The 22,558-nt window shown below is 44.3% G+C and overlaps 3 protein-coding genes across 7 annotated transcripts in view; 1 reads left to right on the top strand and 2 right to left on the bottom strand.

The window, feature by feature from the left end:
* Positions 1 to 758: 758 nt before the first annotated feature.
* On the bottom strand, positions 759 to 12,797 carry kif14 (kinesin family member 14). 2 transcript variants are annotated; one of them, XM_028962192.1, is made up of 30 exons: positions 12,754 to 12,797; positions 11,646 to 12,483; positions 10,426 to 10,677; positions 10,211 to 10,298; positions 10,030 to 10,125; positions 9,889 to 9,941; positions 9,753 to 9,783; positions 9,523 to 9,630; positions 9,300 to 9,416; positions 8,960 to 9,078; positions 8,637 to 8,809; positions 8,187 to 8,334; positions 8,023 to 8,086; positions 7,268 to 7,452; positions 7,079 to 7,181; positions 6,787 to 6,938; positions 6,532 to 6,679; positions 6,142 to 6,294; positions 5,935 to 6,067; positions 5,655 to 5,757; positions 5,432 to 5,567; positions 4,477 to 4,580; positions 3,971 to 4,071; positions 3,519 to 3,752; positions 3,245 to 3,432; positions 2,879 to 3,031; positions 2,626 to 2,748; positions 2,441 to 2,515; positions 1,926 to 2,073; positions 759 to 1,484 (listed from the first exon to the last, which is right to left on the bottom strand). In XM_028962192.1, exons 2-30 carry the CDS (start codon positions 12,410 to 12,412, stop codon positions 1,096 to 1,098), a joined length of 4,644 nt encoding a protein of 1,547 aa, XP_028818025.1. In that variant the 5' UTR covers positions 12,413 to 12,483; positions 12,754 to 12,797; the 3' UTR covers positions 759 to 1,095. The 2 variants fall into 2 exon arrangements, with proteins under 2 accessions (XP_028818025.1, XP_028818026.1); XM_028962193.1 differs by having other exon boundaries at positions 2,626 to 2,745.
* Positions 12,798 to 13,354: 557 nt separating this feature from the next.
* Positions 13,355 to 16,414, bottom strand: ddx59 (DEAD (Asp-Glu-Ala-Asp) box polypeptide 59). Its single transcript, XM_028962393.1, has 7 exons — positions 15,473 to 16,414; positions 14,875 to 15,051; positions 14,709 to 14,798; positions 14,312 to 14,563; positions 13,931 to 14,083; positions 13,730 to 13,858; positions 13,355 to 13,630 (listed from the first exon to the last, which is right to left on the bottom strand). The coding sequence occupies exons 1-7, from the start codon at positions 16,262 to 16,264 to the stop codon at positions 13,373 to 13,375; spliced, it is 1,851 nt and encodes a 616-aa protein (XP_028818226.1). The 5' UTR covers positions 16,265 to 16,414; the 3' UTR covers positions 13,355 to 13,372.
* An 819-nt stretch (positions 16,415 to 17,233) lies between these two features.
* The window catches only part of camsap2a (calmodulin regulated spectrin-associated protein family, member 2a), a 30,186-nt gene continuing 24,861 nt past the window's right edge, over positions 17,234 to 22,558 (top strand). For 2 of the 4 annotated variants that reach the window (XM_028961729.1, XM_028961727.1), the window contains exon 1: positions 17,234 to 17,925. In XM_028961729.1, the coding sequence (XP_028817562.1) occupies positions 17,787 to 17,925 (139 nt within the window). In that variant the 5' untranslated portion in view covers positions 17,234 to 17,786. The remainder of the gene's footprint in view (positions 17,926 to 22,558) is intronic. The other 2 variants (XM_028961731.1, XM_028961728.1) reach the window with 1 other exon arrangement.

Here is a 22,558-nt window from a genome sequence, read left to right as displayed (position 1 = left end):
TGTTGTCGTCCGCTTGTCGCAGCCCGTCTTGATAATAATGTGCCAATTATGGCGCACATACGAAGATCATTTACATTTATGGCGTTAATCCAGGGCGACTTACAACCAGTAGTGACAGGGACAGTGTCCCCAGGGGACATTCAGGGCTAAGTGTCTTGCTCAGGGACACAATGGTAGTAAGTGGGGTTGGAACCTGGGTCTTGTTCACAGGCGAGTGTCTTACCCACCCGCCTAACATCTGCACTCTATTAGATGTCTGACTTCATCAAAACAAAGTGAAGTGATTGTCATTGTGAAACACTGCAGCACAGCACATGGTGACACAACGAAATGTGTCCTCTGCTTTTAACCATCAACGGCGCTTTACTCAGTGGAACCTTGGCGGACCGGGATTCGAACCGGCAACCTTCTGACTACGGAGCCGCTTCCTTAACCGTTAGTAACACACACAGTTGGTGACTTTCCAGCAACATGATATACAGATGTTGTGGACAGGCGGTGTTGACATTACACAATGGCATCAGGGCATTAAAGTCCAGTACATAAGTCCAACATATTGGATTCAGTGGATGCTCGATTAGAACAAGCTTAGAAGAAATTGGACCTCAACTTAACATGAAGGGGCATCCTGGTGCCATGTCATTACCCATGCACCCAGACACAGAAAATGACCATGCATATTATTTTATTGTACCATCCAACAAGTGTTACACAGTTTGGGTTAAAGCAAACCGCTGATTAGACTTCAATGCCCTGGAAAAAGTCATTGTCAAAAGAAAAAAAAACTGTGCAAACAGGTGTATTTTTTTTTTTTTTTACACTTTATAAAATAACCAAATTTCTAGTTCCTCTAGAAGGCACAGTTACATATCATAGCATTTCAGTGCAAGTATATTACCAAATTTACAGTTCAAGATCAAATTCCTCAATAAGCAAAAAGTAAATACAACATATTAAATCAAAACAATATTTGAGCTTTATCAAAAGATCTAAAATGTATTTATGGTTACAAAACTCACAAATGTGCATTGATATGAATAAGACCATAAATAGAGAGGGTGGCTACATTCTGTAAGGAACACACAGTGCTGCGCCCTACACCCAGTGTATGTCCTTGGAAGCTGGCACTGGGCCTGACGTGAGGGTGTAGATGATTTTAGGGACCGTCTTGCTCCTGGGGAAGCAGTGGGTCAGGAGTGGGTCACTGCTGGAGGTAGCCAGGCTGCTGCCATCCCAGTCTCTGACCATGCTACCCTCACTTCCTCTGGAGTTCCTCTTCCCGGTCAAGTTCTTCTCGAACGTAGCCACCAGCGAGTGTAGGGCAGAGTGCACGTCGTCCCGGGCGGCCATTACGTTTTTCATACATGGGACCTGAAGCCCCGATCCACCAGTCACACCAGGATACCTCTGCAGCCCACTGATGATGTCATCAATTGTCTTTGACGTGGAGTGAATACAGCTGATGCTGGCATCATCGCCTTTTCCTGTGCAAAACAATTCAGGATTCAATTAAGAATCGCCTATGAACCAGAAGACCCGGGTTCGAATCCCACTTACTACCATTGTGTCCCTGAGCAAGACACTTAACCCTAAATTGCTCCAGGGAGACGGTCCCTGTAATACTGATTGTAAGTCGCTCTGTATAAGGGCGTCTGATAAATGCTGTAAATGTAAATGAATCAGCATCTCCTACAAACAGTGTATTCTGTGAAATACTAGAAGAAACTGAAATAGTTTGTTATCATTGTTGAACAGCAAGGTGAAGATGACCAATCATCTTATTTTCTATGAACCCTGGTGTAGATCAGGCAATTTCAATTCCGTATCTAAATCATTTGCATAATGATGAACGGTCAATTTTTATTATTTCTAAACAGCCCCAGGCATGCTGGTTTTAAGTGAAGGTGTTTGAGGGGTGACCGCACCTCTAAGGGTGTTGGAAAGTGAAGAGTGCAGCTGCCGGAGGGCGTGGTTGAGTCGGAACACAGTAGCTGCCATGCTCCGGGCTTCACACAAACGCTGAGATTCTGCCTCCACCACCTCACCGGGCTGCTCACTGGAACCCCGCCGCTGCTGGGGATGCAAATGTATTTCAGAAAAATTATTTCTGCTGGTTTAATAAGAACAAGAATAAAATAGAAATGTGTGCAGTGCTGTGTTGCCTTGCGCAGTGTTCTGTGCCCCGGGCAACCCCTACCCATACATTAAATTTCAACAATGAGCAGGTTGTTTGCACAACGAAGATAACAGGGGCATCCACCATGTGACAAATGACACTTCAATTCGACGCATTCATTTTGCATACGCCCAGGTACCCAAGAGCCAGGAGATAAGCACAGAGCTCGTTTCATTTTATAAGAACTGTGTAGCACCCAGGGGAGTGGGGTGTTTGTTGCCTTTCATCCGTTTTCACTTAGGGTCACAGAAGTATGGTAGTTACCGTTACATTGCAGTAGAGGTAGCTTTGCAGAGCGTGTGCGGTGTCCAACATTTTTGTTTTGATGTTCTGTAAATTCTAAAGAGACGACAGGAACTTAACACACACAAATAAAAACAGAAAAAGAGGGATCTGAGAAGCACTGTTTGATCCATCGGTTGAAACAGCCAACGATGGCCACAGCTTACCTGCGTTTTTGGGTACACCAACTGTGCCTCCCTTAACATGTCATTGGAGATACTGAGGGCCTCTTCCAAAAGTCCTCGTATTCCTCTGCAGGTCCCTTCTACCAGAGAGACCAGTGGTGGCTGCTGAAAAGGATTTAGGGGTGAGGCAGAGCACAGAGTCACAAAAACTCAAGGCTTGGCAGCCCTCAGTTGTATACAGGTGGGGGTTTTTTATCCCTTTTCTAAAAAACTGAATTGAATGTTGGCCTCTGACCTTTCCGGCAACATCCGAGCCAAGCTCGATCACTTGCTGCTCTGTGCTCGTGAGTACAGCAAGCTGGGCGATGACCCTCAGCGCGCCGCTCACACAACGGCCCATCTTACTCTGGGCTTCAGTCACCATGGAGGAGATCTCGGAGTCGCAGCCCTGATCAGAAGCACAAGCTGATCCAGTAAATTTACACAATTAATGGAACACAAACTGCTTTGACATTTTCCATCAAAGCATTAACACGATGCAAATGAGTTTTAATTTGTTCATATAAAATGAATTATTTTCACTGTTTGATGGCCCTAAAATAAGTCATTATACTCCTTTCTATTAATTTGCCCCTTAAATGCATTGCTTATGATGTAGTACCTGAATGAGGAGTTGGAAGTAGCCACCAATTTTCTTCACTTCTGACTTGAGCTCTTCTGCAGTTTGGAAGATGGTGCTGGAGTTCGGTTTGATGCAGGATACCCAGTACATGGTGATGAAGACCACTCTCTCAATCGCTGAAGTCCCCTTCACTAGATGAGTCTGGGCCTCGACACAGCATGCAAACACTGGGGCAGAGATTAGTTGAGAGAAAGATCAGAAAACCTTCCCAGAAGCATCAGGATCTTAGGCCATTGTGTTTGCGCTGGCTTACAGTTCTCTGGGCTGTTGTCGTCAAGGTGATCATACAGTCCAGAAATGGACCGCACAGACTCATTAATGCTCAGCAGGTCAGAGGTCAGCTTGTCGGCCACGCTCTCATCACTGTGCTGAAAACTACGCAGTCTGGCTACAGTCTGACCTATCAGATGTTTGCAGATGCCAGGCAGAGCAGAGTCTGATGGGCTGGAGTTCTGGGAGGAGGCCTTACTTACACCAATAAGGCCTGCTATAATAGAACAATGGAAAAAAAATATATTTAATTTGTTGTACAGTTACCATTATGCTAAGGAACTTAACAAAGATACACACAGACTGGTGAGGCGTTCCAACTGAGTTCCAAGCTAATTTCCAAGACATTCATAACAACAACCTGCTCAGACATACATTTAGCACATATGGGTATTCAAATTCGCCATCACGATCCAGTAGGTATGAGTGCTTTACCAGTAGCTTGTGGGGCTGGGCTGTGCAAACTCTGAATGGGGTGAACACGAATTTCATAGAGCCGACCTGAAATCCTCCTGCTTTTAAGCAAACTCCTGCTCCTGAAAGAGATGAGGAAAGTGATAAGGATCATAATAATGTCCAAATATCATCTAAAATTATGCAAAATTTTAGTCTAGACTTAAGATTGTAGCTGAAACTAGCTTTCTCAGCTTTCCTGAGAGCTCAGAAACTCTCTATAATAGACTGAAAAAGAAAATAGTTTTCTGAACAAAAGAACCACTCTGTATTTTATGAATTACGACACTGTAATATAGCAGGACTGAACTTAATTATCAGAGTCAAACAAACCTTGAGCCAGACACATCTGGCAAAGCACATTTGCACAATAAATTCCAAAAAAAGGGAGGGGAAAGCATAAAATATTAACAGGTATTTTAGCTATGAGTAGGATTAGCCTAGTGGATCTGGCAGCTGAGAAGAGAGGAGACAGAAAGAGATATTACCTCCTTCGGGAGAGGGAGGAGGCGTTGGAAGAGGCTGATATATCTTGCTCCCACTCATCATTGGGATCATAAAAGACGTCGTCATCTTTAGAGGTACAGTCTCCCTGAGAAAATAACATTTTAATTAATTTAAAGGCCCGCTGCACATGCTTCTTCACTTTCAGTATTTTTGTGCTGTTTTATTAGACATTTCTGTCTACATTTTCCACAAGTGTATTTAAATGTCAAGCATTTAAATACAAAAAAAAAAAAAAAAAAAAAAAAAAAAAACATGCATGATAAATTATATGGATATTGTGGGTCCTATGAGTCTGCATGCACATGTGCACAGATTACAGATTTTTATTTTGCCCAGAAGCTCTACCGTTAATGACTACCATTGTAAAGTTGTGTGAGTGGCAGGTTTGTTGCATGCATTCTGAAAGAATACAACAGTCAGCCATCTGTCAGCTCTGATAAGAAAAGCACTAACTGCTTGTGTTTTTGTGCCGTGCTCACATTTAGAAAAGGGATTGTTGGGTGCTGCCATTCAGAACCGCAAACACTGACTTTACGTTTTAAAAACAGAATTTAGGATTGCAGTTTTTATGAGCAGTGGCTCTGTTGATAGCACGATGTTAGTAACAGATGTAGAATAAGCCCCAAATTCAAGATCAGATTTTTCCACAGGGAAGAAAAATGTTTGAACGAAGGATCAGTTTTTTGTACCCTTATTCACTTTTAAATGAGTTACAACATTTGCAGATAAAAATAAAAAAAAAGATAAATGCAAAAAAATTTTTTTTTAAAAATCGAAGGCATTTGGCAGACGCCCTTATCCAGAGCGACAATCACTAATTAAGGGGACAGTCCCCCTGGAGAAACTTAGGGTTAAGTGTCTTGCTCAGGGACACAATGGTAGTAAGTGGGGTTTGAACCTGGGTCTTCATTTTGTAAGGACAGCAGTCAAGCACACCTGGTCAAGATCTCTTATGGCAGCTAGATTGCTCTGGAACTTCTCCAAGCTCCAAAAAGTGGTGATGCCAAGTTTGGTGTTCTGAACGTGAACCTGAACAATGCCTTCTCCACTTCCTGTGTCAGATACCTCATGTCTGTAAATAAATAAAAGTTAATAAGACCTTTTGTAAGCTATTCATTTTGCTTAAAAGAAAAAAAAAAAAGAAAATGATCGTAGACACCTGCTGAAGACTGTATGTTTCCTCAGTTTTTTACTAATGGTATTGGCCTCCTGAATCATCAGCGATAACTTCATTGCATCCCATTGTGGAGGAGCTGAACAGACTACATGGACAGAACAAATGAGGTTGGTTATTAGTTGAAAGCTAGTTAACTAGTTAAATTAACAAACAAACAAATAAACAAACAAACAAATAAACAAACAAACAAATAAATAAATAAATAAATAAATAAATAAACAAACAAAAACTATTTAATTATTATTTAACTATTTAAACTAACCACTTTTCTGTGTTTGGTTTTCCCTCAGTATGTGTTTCTTCTGCTGCTCAGCCAGGTCCTCTGCAATCTTCTTCTTCTCAGCTTCCAGGGCTTCAACAATCTTAGCGTGCCTAACAACATGGTCAGCCATGGCCTAAAAATGCCAGGAGAACCATAAATAATTCATCCAGATGAAGGAATCTGGTAAATGGAGCCCCCCAAACCCACCTGTCTGGTAGCCTGGGCCTCCAAGTGAAGGCGCTTTTTGTGGGTGTGCACTTGTTGCTCCAGTAAGGTCTTAGCGGCCTGGAGCTCCTCCATTTCACTGGCCACTCTCCGCTTGTCCAGCTCCTGCAGCTTCTTCCGCTGACTTTGCTCTTCCTGAGGAAGAAACGTCAGAGAAGAGGACGAGGTGCATGTTTTTTTAAGTGTTATTATTAAAGTACTCGCTCTGACACAAAACCACAATGAGTCAAATCAATGGAAGGCTAATTGGGTGGGAAAAAGAAAAAAGCAAAAACTCAGAAGACACAGGCTTCACAAGCTATTATTCTAGACAGTAGCTTGATAGCTTATATAAAACATTTTGTGATGGCAAAGCACAAAAGATCTACATACAAGTTCTTGCTCCAGAGCTTTTATCCGGTCCTCATAAATGATCTTTTGCTCAGTCAGCTCCTTCTGGGCCACCTCCTTGGCCACCTGTATGCCTTGAATCATCTCCTCCTTTGCCTTCAGTCGGGCCTCCTCGATCTCTGCTTCTAGTCTGGAAACATTTAAAAAGGGACAAAAAGTTGAGAATTTCTCTTTTCTTAGTTCAAAATAAATAAATAAATAAATAAATAAAAAGGTGTAGTGATGGACTGAACTCACTGAGCCCGTTGAGCCGAGAGCAGCTCGTTTTTGGCGAACTCAAAGTCCCTCTGGCCTTCGCCGAACCAGCAGGAGACACGACCCCCACTCTGCACCTCTCTTGGGTGATTAAAACGGAAGTAGTGATCTCCACCAAGGATCACCCTGTCCCCCTGGAATGGCAGACAGTTTGGTTGTTTTATAGTGGATTATGTTGATCAGTTCTACACGGCCCTTTAGTATTTGTACATATATAACACCATATGGGAAAATGTTGACGAGATTGCAAGCATTTCTCTGTCTTTACACTTACATGATGAAGGACAGTGGACGCTGACAAAAGGTTTCCATTCACAAAGGTCTTGGCGTTCTCCATGGGTGTGATACTGACTGTGCCTCTCTCATTGGAAATGACGCTGAGACAAAAAAAAAAAAAAGGACTTGTGAGGATTTGTGTGTGTGTGTGCGCTAAGTAAAGGAATAGACTGCAGAAACGCCTTACCAGTGCTGGTCAGCGATGAGAGTCCCCGACAGCTGGATATCATGAGCAGAGTCAGACTTGAGTCTGCCGACCTTGGTCTGCCCCTCCTTAATCATGTAAAGGAGCATCTCCGACAGCTGAGGGTCCTCGTTCAGGTTGACTAGGTTGGGAAGCCGGTTGTCCACTTTAAAAGTGATACCTGCCCGCTGCACAGAAGGGGTCATTAGAACCAGATGAACCAGACAGGGGTGTATATTGGTAAGGATCTCACTGTGTGATATGAAACACGAGACACGGGTCATGATACGATTATATCACAATATATTGTGATACTGTATGTTGCAACATTATACATTAAATTGAAAATGTAAAAACAGAGCTGGAGTAAATTTGGAAAGGAGGTTTGTCAGATACTGATCCCAAGAGATTCTTATCTCTGCTGACCTCCCTACAGAAAACGATAGCACCACCCAGTGGACTAAATTTGTATACAAAAAAAAAAAAATCAATATTTGATGTTCCTGTATCGACATAAAATATCATGATATATTGCTATTATCTAATTGCTATTTCCTAAAACCCCTAGAACCAGATGTCACAGGTTCTACCCCCACTTACTACCATTGCGTCCCTGACCACGACACTTGAGTGTCTCCAGGAGGACTGTCCCTGTAACTACTGATTGTAAGTTGCTCTGGATAAGGGCGTCTGATAAATACCATAAAATGTAAGAATAAAAGTAGATAGAATTTCTTTCCTTTCTAGTTTGCACTTACCTGAAGTTCTTTAGTCTCCTCTCGCTTCCTTCTCTCAGCGTGCTCCAGTTTCTCCTTCCATGCTCTGACAACAAGAAAGTAAACCAAACAAATGACACTGGGCCTACTTTCATTATGTGATGGTCATCGGGGAAACGAGGTGAAGGTAGATGCATGGTGATCACCTGTGAGCTTCAGCAATCTCTCTCTCCTGCTGGCTGAGCTTAGTCTTTAGGGAGGTGATTTCCTGCTTGAAGAGCCTAATTTTCTCTGGTTCAATGCCCTGAGAGCTCATCTGGGCGGCCCTCAATTTTTCAACCTCTGCTTTTAGGTCTTTATAAAAAAAAATAATAAATAAAAAAAAAAGAAAAAAGAATGGTATTAATTAATAAATTATGCCCCATATCACCGTGCAAAGAGGGACTTGCTACACAGCTAACATTTTCTAATCTTGCTAGAACACCCCAGCAACCTCAACCCTGCTGTGACAGTTTTAGCTCCAGGTGAATAACAGTGCATATATAAGCCCTGAGGACAAGGCTGGATGGTGAACTAATTGAAATCAAGCAGACATGATGGATGAGTGGGCGTGGGACAAGAAGAGGAAAAAGATGGAACAGTGCGCCAGAGCTGACCTCTGATGATCTTGGCGTTGGTATCTTCATTGACCTTGGCGATGTTGATAATCATGCGGGCCTGCTGGGCATAGCGCAGTGTGCTCAGGCTCTCCTCAACACTACTGGCTGCAGGACTGAGGGTGGCTATCATGGCCGTCTTCGAGTTTCCACCGAGACTCTCTTTCAGCAGCCTGGAAACACAAATTACAAGATGAAAAAAAACTTCCAGAACCGGCAGGTGCCAGAGCAGAGTATCATGTTCAAATACAAAAATCATGAACTGCCCTGTAGGCCATGACCTGTTTAAAATACTTACTTACAAATACATCTACAGTCCTTACCATGTAAGCACAGACTCTCTGTAGGGGATGAAAACCTTCCTCCGAGCCTGAGCCTGCTCTGAGAGTGACGAGATCACCTTGCCCAGGGTCAGCAGAGACTTGTTAATGCTGGCACCCTCCTGCACAGATTAAAATGGGTTTAAACCAACTTTCCAGGCCAGAAGTAAGTAATATTGAAGCTTCTCAATATAGTTGTTTGGATGTTTCAAGTGATGACTGAAATTCTGGACTTGGAGCCACTTAACTTCTAAATAGATTACCTTTAAGCTGAATAAGTACAAATCTGAGTAAAATTAACTAAAAAAGTTATTATAAATGTGTTTATAATGGACGTTCGTACCTTTAGTCGGTCGCCAACAGTATGGGATGCGGAGCAGCGCTCGCTACCAGCCAGATCTACCAGATTTATCCTGCTGATGATTGAATGGTCGTGATCTTCTCCTTCCACACTTTCAGTCTGAACAAACAGGGGCAAGAGAGCAATACACTTAAACAACCTATTCTCAGTATTTAAAATGCAGGATCTTGAAGCATATCAGCCACTTGTGTAAACTCTTTATCACCTTGGTCTGTGTCATGACCAGAGTGAAGACAGAGTGGGACCTGGAGCTCTTGTCATTCATGCCGGTAGCTGCAGTAGCCCGTTGTTTGTTTCCAAGCTCAAGCCACCCCTAGAGCAATTGATAATAATGTAGTAAAAAAATGTTTTTATTAATTAAAATCTGACTAGCAAAACTAACTACTTAATTGCTTATGATAAACTAATAAATACTGCAGTTTTATTTTAACGTACCTGGATATCAGCATAACAGCTCACAACATTCCTGCAAACAAATAATTTTTTCATACATATTTTAATAACTATATAAAATTGTTAAACATAAATCTGAATTACCCTGAACAACGCAATGGCACATAAGTTCTCTTACGTTGATAGCTCTGCAACATAGGGACCATGAACTGGATGTTCCCGAACACGGAGCTTAAAAAAAATATATTAAATGGTTTGAACTAACGTTTCATGCTTTTCATAATTGTTCTTCATACCAAAGCTGATTTATTATACTCACTGGTAACTTTTTCTGGTTTTGGTCATTCACAACGAGCAAGTCATGAATTTTCTCATTGTAGATCTCAAAGTAACTCATTTCCAAATGAAATGTGGTCTGCAATTCAACAACAAAAGAATTAACTCAAATAATAAGGTCCAACTACTACAACTAAGCACAGTCTCTCAGTTACACCACTTACTTCTTTAACTTCACTTCTGGACAACCTGGAAAAAAGATCCTCACAAAATCTGGGTATTACGCCAACCTCTTCTCCATATCCCATCATCCTATAAGAGTAAATAGGTACGTTCAAGTAAAACAGTTTTCTAGTCTAAATAACCTAATATACATTCATTCATAATACTAATATACATTCATATATATATATGAATTGTAAAATTAAACAATGCATACGTGTATGACTTTCCAGATCCAGTTTGTCCATAGGCAAACAGGCAAGTGTTGAATCCTTCGAAAGCTCTTTCCAAAAGGGGTAATGCCAACCTTTCATACACCTGCTGCTGACTGGCAAAATTTGGATCGGCCTTGTCAACGGAACAGAAAGAGAAATTAAAAGAAAAGGTGTACTGCTTAGAATCTGGGTGACGGACAACCGTCTCCTGGTTGTCCACAAAGACGACCTGGGCGGCATCCTCAGTCTTCTCTCTGGGGACGAGCAAATGGTAAATCATAAAAAGACAGTAAGAAAACGTAACACTTAACTCGTTGTATCTCTTTGGTAAAGTATGTATGTCGTGTGAACGCCGGAGTAAATATTCATACAGATCCTGCACTAATTCGTAACCAGGGTTCGTAACCAATTTGTTCTCCAGATCAGTCACATACATCATAATTTAACTGAGCACTCATTAAGCTTACTCGGGTTCACGTCTGATCTGAAGAGTCAACAGACTACTGTTCTGCCCAATCTGCACCATAATGACTGCTTATTTCTTTGGGATGTGTGTGCACAGGTCTAACAGGTAAATGTGATGGTAGAAAATACATAGGCCTATATACAAAATCCAATCTCTGGTCACAATTTCTTTTTGTGATCATACAGTACAGGCCAAAACTTTGGACACACCTTTTAATTCAATGTATTTTCATGACCATTTACATTGGTAGATTCTCACTGAAGGCATCAAAACTATGAATGAACACATGTGGAATTATGTACTTAACAAAAAGGGGAGACCTGGCCTCCACAGTCACCGGACCTGAACCCAATCAAGATGGTTTGGGGTGAGCTGGACCGCAGAGTGAAGGCAAAGGGACCAACAAGTGCTAAACACCTCTGGGAACTCCTTCAAGACTGTTGGAAAAGCATTTCAGGTGACGACCTCTTGAAGCTCATCGAGAGAATGCCAAGAGTGTGCAAAGCAGGAACCAGAGCAAAGAAACTAGAATATAAAACATGTTTTCAGTTATTATTTCACCTTTTTTGTTAAGTACATAACTCCACATGTGTTCATTCATAACTTTGGTGGCTTTAGTGAGAATCTACTAACATAAATCTTCATGAAAATAAAGAAAAACCCATTGAATTAGAAGGTGTGTCCAAACTTTTGGCCTGTACTGTGTATAATTTGGCAAACGGGCTCCAGATGTGCGGGTGTTCCGTGCAAACCCACCTGCCGCTGAACGGCCTGACTCGGACCGCCACCGTGACGGCGCTGTTCTCCATCTTCGGCGGCTCTTGCGCGGCCGTGCCAGCGGTCGGCGGCTCCGCAGACGGGGCTCCGCCGGGGGCCGCGCAGCGCTGACCCGCATTATGACCCGCGCTCATTAGCGCCGCGCCTCTCCGCACCTGCGGGGCGCCTGCGCGGCCCGGAGGCGGGTCCCTCCCGGCCAGCCGCTCGAACACGTCCTTCTTGGCGCTTATTGTGCCGAAGCGCGTGGTCTTGGTGGGGGTCGAGAAGGTTTTGCTCGGACCGCCTGGCTCCGGAGGACCCCTGGGAGACTTGGCCGGTGGGTTGTTCGCGTCGGTCGCGGCGGCCCACGGGGCTCCGGTGTTCGGCTCGGACAGGACTTTGGGCCGCGGGGGACCCCCGTTTCCTCTCCCGGCGCCGGGAGCGCCCGTGGACGCGGTCCTCGTCCTCCGTTTCAAAGTGAGCCTTTTCTCGGGGGCCTGCGCCTGGTTCTCCGCGTCGGCGCGCCGGCTCACGGTTTTCCTCTTCTGCAGAGTGAGCCTGGTGCCGGACCCGGTGGGTTCGTCGTGGTCGGGGACGACGTCGTATGTCGCGTTGATCGCTCTGGATCTGTCGCCGTCACGCAGGACGCTGCCCTCCGACCCCGCAGGGCTCTGCGGGTTTGACAGCTGCTCCAAACGCGCGTTTGTTTTGGCTGGAAGATGCCGACTGTACAGCGGTCTGGGGGGTTTGATCGTGTAGGAAGACATTTTCGATCGGCTTCTTATTAAAAACACAACTTTACAAGTTTTTTATTTATCCCACACACCATTCGGATGTCCTGAAAAACGGTAACAAAACGGAAAAAATGCATTTATGAATATATGTCTATATAATGTGACAAATTATACATAACAACATTGGCTACTTAACCACGTCGTACGTGACAGACACCGTGGCTGTATGCTAACCAGCTAATCTCCGACCATTTCATTCAGTCAACGTCAAAAAGTGTATTAACCTTGTTCCAACTCATAGTTGCGAATTACGCTAATAAACACCACACATACAAGCGCTTAAGAGTTTATATGGTTCTCGGTTTTTTTTCTACCTTTCCAAGCATGTACGTGCGGCTCCTTTCCCATTTTCCGCTTCTATTTTCAAACTCCCCTAGGCTCTTGCCATTGGTCGGTCGCTGGGAGTCGTTCGCAATCTGATGGACTCACTTTGGTTAACGAACAAAAACAGTTCTTGAAATGTGCGCGATGTCGGGGTTTAAGGTAAATCATAATTCCCCCCACTTATAATAAACCAAATGCTTGCTTACTTTTCTAGGGAGCACGTCATATAGTGTAGATTTGTGAGGGTCGTGTAGTAAACGGTGTATTAGTCATGATGTCAATTCGACTCTGAAAGCAGTTATAGCCACATGATTCAATTCAATTGACTCACAGATCCGGATCATGGTAAGTGATTCACAACGCCCACTATGACGTACAGTCGTGGTGACGTCAGCACTGAACCCCGCTGTTGAGTGCTGCAGTGATGCGATCTACCGCTAGATGGAAACCTTACCAAACATTTAAAAACATAAATCTTCCAATTGAAATGTCACACAAGGATGAACGTGAACGTTTCTTATTGAACAGCTGAAGAGGCTACATTGATTCAAAAACATTTTATTTCCATACAAAAAAACTGATATTGCTAGTCATTACATTAGTGGTTGGTCACTTCTTCGTATTTCGCTTGTCATGTTTTCGGATCATATCAAGAATGTTCTCCTTTGTGATGACGGTTTCTTCTTTCCTCTGTTGTTTCTCCCGTCTCTGTTGATCGTGGAGGAAAGGGGAGTTGAGGAGCTGTGGTGGTAACTGGGACCCTGTTGGCTTGACCCGGCTCACCACCTGCAGAAACAGCCTTTTATGGTTGTTGTTGAGGAACGTTATTGCCGTCCCTCTGTGGCCCAGCCGTCCTGCTCTACCAATCTGGAAGCGAATGCATTTACCAAATCAGGCACACAAGGTAAGTCAGTCACTCAACAATACTTTCAATATGCACCTAGTAATTTCGGAAAAAAATTGTACCTGATGGACATATTCATCCATGTTGGCTGGCATGTCAAAGTTTACCACCAGTTTTACATTAACCAGGTCCAGCCCTCTGCCCAGTACACCTGTGCTGACTACCACTTCAAATTCTCCTTCAAGTAGGCCCTTAAAAAAAAAAAAACTTGCTCATTTCATATTTAATACCAGCATTGTGACATGAATGAATAGCGTGCTCACCTGCAGGATCCTGTTGCGTTCATGCTGGCTCTTGTCTGAATGAATAGCCACAGTTTTAAGGCCCAGCACCTTCTCTACAGCCTCACAGAGCAGGTCTGCGCCAAGCTTACAGTCTACAAAAACCACCACGGGCGGCTGGTACAGTTTCCTGTCCTACGGAGGATACAGTAGGGGTCACAAACTGTACACGCACATGGTTGAATACACTTTTTGGTTTTGTTTTTTGAAATACCAATGCACACATTCATTTATAGGGGATTTGATTTGAAAATGGGTCTGAGTGGAGCCGTTTGTGTGACAGATGCCTAAATAGGGTCCACAGAGCCATTTTGTCCAGTGAATTTATTTATTTTACATTTTCTTCTGTAGTTTAATACCTACACTCAAAATTTCAAACAATTTCTTTTTCTTCGACGGCTCCTCTACCCAGAGCACTATCTGCCGGACGTTGGCGCAGGGTTGGTTTTTCTCCCCGATCGTAATGCGGACGGGGTCCAGGGTGAGCCGTGCGGCCAGCTGTTCGATGCCTGTTGGTATCGTGGCAGACGTTAGGAGAGTCTGGTGGTCCTTTGGGACTTGCTCCAAAACATCTAGGACCTGCTCCTGGAAGCCCATTTTCAACATGGTGTCCGCCTGGAAGTACGAGGGAAGCGCAGAACTGGTCAGTGCCTTTTTGGCAGGTTACATGTTGTTGACATAAGAAGGCATGATAATTGGTGTGCAGTTACTGTTTATTGATTTGAAAACAGTAGCTACCAGATTTATGACAATGACATACCTCATCGACCACCACGACCTTGATGCCATCAAGATGCACTGCCTTCTGTTTTAATACCTCCAGGAGACGCCCGGGGGTAGCTATAATCATCTACAAAAGGATAAAACTACATGTTTGTTATGCAAAAAAATGCTCAACTTCTGACTTATCATGCGCTTATGCATACCTTGATGTTCTGCTTGAGTCGGTGGAGCTGTGGAGGCATGGGCATCCCTCCGACCAGAAGAGCGGTCCTCATGTTGGGAAGCCCCATCACCAGCTCCTTTGCCTGCCTCTCGATCTGGATGGCCAGCTCCCGCGTCGGGGTCAGGATGAGGCTTACTGGTCTGGGCACGGCAGCTGCCTGTCTCACAGCAAACCAAGTCCTCAACAGAGAAATTGACAATGGCTGAACCAGAAGACCCCCCCAAACCCCACTTACAACCATTGTGTCCCTGAGCAAGACATTTAACCCTGAGTGTCTCCAGGGGGACTGTCCCTGTAACTACCGATTGTAAGTCGCTCTGGATAAGGGAGACTCATAAATTTCTGCTGAAATCCTTACTGCTCTAAAGCCAGAATCTTGGAATAAAAGGTGCTTCAGTTGGTGTCAAAAACTGGGTTAGAATCAACATAATATAAATTCATTTTGCTTCATTACAATGAAACTCAATAATAATTGGGTTATAAAAATCAATCTCTCAGCAACCCCTCAGGAAGTGAACTAATACCTGTAGACCTCATGACTTGATCGAATTATTATAGGTAATCGGGTAAAGCGTTACCTCCAGGGCGCGCACCACCGCCGGCAGGAGGAACGCCACGGTCTTCCCGGACCCGGTGTCCGCGCTGGCGATCACGTCCCTCCCCGTCAAGCCCACGGGCACCATCTGCATCTGGACCGGGGTGGGCGCCTCGTATCCAGCTCGGCTCAGGTTGGCGCCGAGGGCGGGCGGGAAGTGGCAGTGCGCGAACTCAATGACGGGCCTGGGCACGTCCTGGCCCTCGGTCACGACCCCGAGCTCCCGTTTTACGCGCTCGACCTGCTCCTCCCGGAGGGCCGAGATGAACCCGTCCTCCTGGTAGCGGTACTCCCGTTCCTGCCTCGTGGGGACGGCGGCGCCGCCGAGAGACGCCGGTTCGATCCCCATGCTGGCCAGGTGCCTCGCCTTGCACTCCAGGCTGCACACGTCGTTGTCGGTGCTGTCGCAGATGTACTCGCCGTAGCGGCCGCACATGACACACGCGGGCTCTCCGGGTTCTGGCCACCTCTGGTTCTTCTTAAAGGACTTCACTGGCTCCTCGTCTTCCTCTGCACCCTCATCTGCATGCAAACTCGACTCCTGCTGGCGGTCCGGAGAGCCTCCTGCGCCCTCGCCATGAGCGCTGCTGCAAGGCTCTGCCCGTGCGAGTGTCGTTGTTTCGTCCAAGTTCTCCGCGCAGGTGGGATCTGAAGGAGCGTCAGCCGTGGAAGGACTCTGGATTCGCGTCTCCTCGCCTTCTCCTACTTTGCATTTCTTCGCAAGATGAGGGCTTTCTGTCGCCTGCTTTACCTTCAGCGATCTTGGCATAAACATCTTGCACCTGACCGGGCAGAATCATCCCAATGCAGACGCTGTTAAACTGTAATACACCCTGCAGCGTTAATCTTAAAACTGCTTAAACAATCCGAAAAACACCAAAATACTTGGACGCCCAATACGCCACTTTTGCCATCGCGTCGGACGTCTCATGTATATTGCGTCATGTGCGTGTTGCATGGTGGGTATTGTAGTTTCCCCAGTCCCCCTTTTCGTCGCCGATTTTTGATAAAGTTTGTCGTTGAGCCATAAACAGCGAAAATGTACCATAAATCTGGATCATTTAACTTAATGATACGTTAACTTAAGTTAAATTGAACTTAACTTAATAAATTAACTTAACGAGCTCTCAACAATCACAACACTTAATGGAACTCCAATACACTCCAGCACTTCACTTTCAATCACTTCTGTACTCAATCCCCCCCAGAATTTTTGCACAAACTCTTTACTCTTTTTACTCTTGCACAAATGTTTTTACTTTTTTTAAATTTTCTCTTTATACTTTGACTTCACTCATTTGCACACCTTCACCCTACCTGTTACACACATTTTATGGTTTATGTTAAAGACATAAAAGTGTAATATTTGCATATTGGCTCATTGTATACTTGCAATATTTGCAACACTCTGGTCAGTAGGAGTCGCTAAAGCATTTCACTGAATAGCATACCGTGTGTGACTATGTATGTGACAAATAAAATTCGAATTTGGATGTAAATTCAGCGGAGAAAAATAGGCGGTTCGTAGTTAAAACGTATTTCTCTCCTTTTTTACCGAGCGAAGTTAATTCCATGCAATATACAGCCTTTGATAATTAAATCTGAGTCACCCTCGTTTTTTTTTTTTTTTTTTTCTTGTTTTTTTTTTTACCTAGTTTAAAAAAAATCTGTGAACAGTAGAGCGGAGAACGGCGTGCGGTCGATCCGAAATCCGCTGCCCTGTTGTCGGAGCCGGGCGGAGCGCGCATGCGCACTGCCGCCGGCCTGTCGCGGCGCACACAGTGCGGCAGGGGAACCGCAGAGAGGAGAAGTGCACAGGAGGGAACGCCGCCGATATCCAGATGGAAGTGTGCGGCCGTGGAAGGAGCGAGACGGGACCGCGCTGAGGACAAAGGGCCTCGGAAGCCGTCGCCTCCCCCCCACCCTGAAAGGAATATGTCGCTTTTCACCTCGAGTCCGAATCGCGGGCGTTCATTGGGAATCCAGGTTGTGCAGAATGGATGAAATGGACACGGACGTGCCCTCGCTGCTGGATTGATTTCTGTCTATTCTTTTTTTTTCTGTGCCGAAGCCACACGTAGACGACGCTCTTTTTACGACTATGCACACCTCCGCCTGCTTTAAACCGGGATCGCGATATTAAATACTAAATTCTGCATCGAATTCCATCGGTGGGGATGTCATCGGCAAGCTTTTGAATCGCAGCCACCACCACCCCCCCCCATCTCCGGCTCCCAGCTACAGCTTGGAATAGACGCGTTTACGCCTGAGATTTAAACAAAAGAGATTTGACAAAAATGGGCGATCTGGCCGAAGCGAAAGAAATAAAAAAGACTCTCATTGTCCCGGCGGTCGAGCCTTTCGAGCACTATGATTTTAATAGGGCCAAAATCTGCTCCAGCCTCACGTGGCTGCTGGCCAGAGCCTTTGGGACAGGTAGGTGGCGCCTTCTCTTGTTCTTCTGCCCGACGGTCTCCCATCACATCCACCCGGTTGTACAGGGTCCGATCTCAGGTGATGCTGCTTCCAGAATCCCCATCCGACCATTTACATTTACAGCATTTACCAGACGCCCTTATCCAGAGTGACTTACAATCAGTAGTGACAGGGACAGCCCGGAGCAACTTAGGGTTAAGTGTCTTGCTCAGGGACACAATGGTAGTAAGCGGGATTTGAACCTGGGTCTTCTGATTCATAGGCTACTCCCGCCCAACCAGTCGTACAATTGCACCCACAGGCGAAACGATTGCAGATGAGATGCGTTCGGGAGCAAGTGTGGCCGGGCTTCGGCAAGTGGTCGTCATTGCACTGGCTCGGAGTCCTGTGGCACAGCGGATAGCCGCAACAGCGCGTTAGCCAGATCGACGTGATTGACCGTGCGGACGCGGTGACCCCCTTCATCAGTCTGTGGGTTGGCGTGATGTAACGTGTCGGATGGATCGGGCCCCACGGAGTCCAGATTCGCAGGCCCTGTCTCATCTGCAGGGCCTCGCTCACTCACGCATTACGAACACTGATGCGGCGTTCGTACGTCTTGACAGGTAAAATGTGTTCGGGTTTCTGATGGGCCAGTGGTGGCCTAGCGGTTAAGGAAGCGGCCCTGTAATCAGAAGGTTGCCGGTTCGAATCCCGAACCGCCAAGTCCGCTACTGAGGTGCCACTGAGCAAAACACCGTCCCCACACACTGCTCCCCGGGCGCCTGTCATGGCCGCCCACTGCTCACTCAGGGTGATGGGTTAAATGCAGAGGACAAATTTCACTGTGTGCGCCGTGTGCTGTGCTGCTGTGTATCACATGTGACAATCACTTCACTTTATTATTATTATTGATCTTCTCGATGGACCCCGCTGTGAATCATACGAATGCTGCCCAGAGTTTGAATCGCCTGTGCGAGGCAAACCGCAAGAATGAATCACACGGCAGCAAACTGGGGCAGTTCCTCCAAATGGCATAATAACAATCAGAAGGAAGCTATCGGCGCATCTGTGGAGCACTAATCTGAAAGAAGGGGAACGGAGACCAAGCGCCGCGCTGCTGTGATTAGGGCCGTTACGTTCCTTCCGTGGTTTTATAGCCATGCGGCAGAGCGGGGAACGGTAACTAACATCTACCATCGTTTGCCTAGTTATTTATTTATTAGTTTGTTTGTTTGTTTGTTTATTTATTTATTTTTGACATTTGTGACATTTTCTCACAACGTGGCTTTCGGTGGTAAAGTGTATTTAATTTTTTTTGTTTCAGCTTTAGTGTTTTAACAGAATAGACGTCTTCAACTCGGCTCGTAACAGTAATGGAAGTGAAGGATGGGCTCTGACGTGACACTCCTGTTATTGGAGGGACATGAAAATATAAATTTTTGTAAACGTGACATTGAATATTTTACAGTGATACGTGGCCCAGCCACATGTTTTTTTTTGTTTTTTTTTAACATTTGTGTCATTTTCTCAACGTGGCTTTCGGTATTAAAGTGTATTTCATTTTTTTTATCAGCTTTAGTGTTTTACATTTACAGCATTTATCAGACACCCTTATCCAGAGCGACTGAATAGACGTCTTCAACTCGGCTCGTAACAGTAATGGAAGTGAAGGATGGGCTCTGACGTGACACTCCTGTTATTGGAGGGACATGAAAATATACATTTTTGTAAACGTGACATTGACTATTTTTACAGTGATATGTGGCCCAGCTACATGTTTTTTTTTTTTTTTTTTTTTTTTTTTTTTTGCTGTTTGTTTTTTTTTTTTTACATTTGTGACATTTTCTCACAATGTGGCTTTCGGTATTAAAGTGTATTTCATTTTTTTGTTTGTTTCAGCTTTAGTGTTTTACCAGAATAGGCCTCTTCAACTCTGCTCGTAACAGTAATGTAAATGAAGGACAGGCTCTAACGTGACAGCCCTGTTATTGGAGGGACGTGAAATATCAATGTTTGTTTTACAGTGATACGTGGCCCAGCTACATGTTTTTTTTTTTTTTTTTGGGGATCTAGTTGATCGACACTTGGGAAATATGTTTGCAGGCTTGCTCTCCTCAACAATGAACCCGTATTGGTCGTTTTTGCTTTTCATGATTTCCCTTGTAGCTCATTTGAGGACAAATTGCTTTCTGGAGTGGCAAGGACACAGAATATTTTATTTGGGGCTTTGCTGTGGCCTTTAAAGTCTGAATAAAACATCATAAATAAATGATGCTTAGGTTGGAAGTCTTGATTTATACGTACGTCTTATGAAATATGGGCTCGTACGAATATGGAATCTGTCCAAACGGCACCTGCACTACTGTGTATAAGTCTTAGGCACTAATACAAACCAGCAAAAATACCACTGATTATCGAAGCTGCAGGCTATTTAGTGAACGTATCAAAAAATGTTAGACGTTGATCAATTAATGACTTACCTCAACTGCAACCTGAAATTGCAGAATCTTCATTAGAACAATGACATGATGTATGCAGAGAAAGAAAGTCCGATATCATGTTGTTCTCCGGGCAGCAGTACAATATTGTTCTCCATCTGTGAAGTCTTTTGCTTGTAGGAGATTATTCATTAGTTTACAGAGTTGGGAGAGACCGACACCCAGTTCTTCTAGAACATCTCTACACATCAACATCAACATTATTGCCACTTTCAATCACCTTTATACAATCCCTAGTGTTGGGAAGATGAAAAACTTGTTAATTAGTCTCACTACTGACTAAAACTTTTGCACAGTTCTTTAAGGTGGATCTCTTTAAGGTGGATCATTTTAAATATCTTGGGGTTTGTTATATTTGTGGCCGCCTCGCCTTGCACTTTTTACCTCCGATTCTGCCTCCGTGAAGGGTGCATAAATCAGAGCGGGCTGAATAATGAGTCCAGGTCCCGGTGTCTTTTCTCACCGCCTTATCCCCTCTTCGATTGGACTTGCGAGGGTCCCCTTGCGAGACGCGCAACTAGCACACTAGAATCCACCGCCTATTGCCCTGTATAGTTTCCATGGCAACGTGAAAAGTCCGGCCATATGTGATCACATTATTCATCAGGTCAGCCACGCCCATCTCTCAGTGTGTTTAGGGCTTTTCTCCGCCGTGCACGGCGATGTGTTACTATGCCGTTGCCGGTCTGCATTTCTCGTAGATGAATTAACGGAAGCCGGATCCACAGTTGAATTCGATCACACACGTGTGTATGGCTGTGGACCGTACAAGAACAGATGAGCGGTTGCGTTTTTTATGTAACAGTGAATCGGGCCTCCTCGGCACTGTAGAGGTGACCTTATTATTAGCTGTGCGGGTTAATGAAGAGGGATGAAGCTCCGTACTGCGGTTTTCTGGTCCATTCAGCTTCCCCGATGCTGAATATTAAGTGGACGTTCTCGCGTGTGGGGGTGGTGTTAGAAAGCAGTCGGAAGCCATAACTCTCATCCCATTTAGGAACGAAGTGGGTGCGTGATTCTCGTTAGCTTTTGAACGTTTATTATGAGCTCCTATCTCAGCACCTGCAGTGATAATGGAAACGCTGCAGCAGAAATAAACAACTGTAATAATTATACATCATTATTCACAGCCAACAAATGGCACAAGCACCTTGCCGGTTCGAATCCCGATCCGCTGAGGTGCCACTGAGCAAAGCACCCTCTCCACACACTGCTCCCCCGGGCACCTGTCATGGCTGCCCACTGCACACCAAGGGTGATGGTTAAATGCAGAGGACACATTTCACCGTGTCACCGTTTGCTGTGCTGCAGTGTATTACAAAAACAATCACTTTCTTTCACCCTGAACCCTGGACCATTTTTATGTATTAAATAAGAAAAAAAGTGTATAAATATCTAAATAAGACGCACACACAAACACAGTGTTTAAACAAAATGGCCTAAATGACTGCCTTTAACATGGGGTTAGTGTATACGAGTACTTTGCCTTTTACACTAGGTGTATTTAACACATTGAGGGGTGAGCTTTACAGGAGAGCAACAACAAATAATTCACAATTTTTGGATCTAACTTTATTTATTTAATGTTAAACATATTTCTGTAAACACATAGATGACAGAGTACACATAGTGAACAAAACAAGTTTTCGTCTACCTTACAATAAATACTCACGTATGCCTTTTTGGCACCATCTGAATCAATAACAATGATAATTAGGGGTGTTAGAAAATATCCATACAGAAATGTATCATGATATTTTACAGGGACATCAAGTATCAATATTTTTTGTATACAAATATTATCTAAATTTCGGTTCTGGATTTTATGTTTTGCCTGAATGTAATGTGATCCACACAGATCGTACACAGCATCTTGTATTTCAGGTCTGTTTTTTTTTTTTTTTTTCAGTGAACTGTAGAATATTGCAATATGTACAGTATCACAGTACAATATGTACTGTAACATATTGTTATATAGTCATATTGTGACCCATTGTGATAAATATTGAGATTAATAAATATTGTATTGTGAGATCTTTGCCAATACGCACCCCGTAATGATAATATACATTATATTTGTATTGTGCTTTGTTCTAGATACTTAAATACGCATTTGTGTGTCATTCAATAACTATTGAATGAATTATTGAGAA

The sequence above is a fragment of the Denticeps clupeoides genome, chromosome 19, assembly GCF_900700375.1.
Source record: "Denticeps clupeoides chromosome 19, fDenClu1.1, whole genome shotgun sequence".
NCBI lineage: Eukaryota > Metazoa > Chordata > Actinopteri > Clupeiformes > Denticipitidae > Denticeps > Denticeps clupeoides.
The sequence above is the reverse complement of the archived record's forward strand: the minus strand, read 5'-3'. Positions and strand labels throughout refer to the sequence as shown.

Coding starts and splice junctions, on each gene's coding strand:
- ddx59 (XM_028962393.1), bottom strand. CDS start 16,264: ATGTTTATGCCAAGATCGCTGAAGGTAAAGCAGGCGACAGAAAGCCCT. Junction 14,799..14,874: donor GACTCAAGCAGAACATCAAG/GTATGCATAAGC, acceptor ATCCTTTTGTAG/ATGATTATAGCTACCCCCGG. Junction 14,564..14,708: donor AGGTCGTGGTGGTCGATGAG/GTATGTCATTGT, acceptor TCGTACTTCCAG/GCGGACACCATGTTGAAAAT.
- kif14 (XM_028962192.1), bottom strand. CDS start 12,412: ATGTCTTCCTACACGATCAAACCCCCCAGACCGCTGTACAGTCGGCAT. Junction 6,680..6,786: donor CTCTCGGCTCAACGGGCTCA/GTGAGTTCAGTC, acceptor AAATGTTTCCAG/ACTAGAAGCAGAGATCGAGG. Junction 5,758..5,934: donor AAACCAAACACAGAAAAGTG/GTTAGTTTAAAT, acceptor CTGTCCATGTAG/TCTGTTCAGCTCCTCCACAA.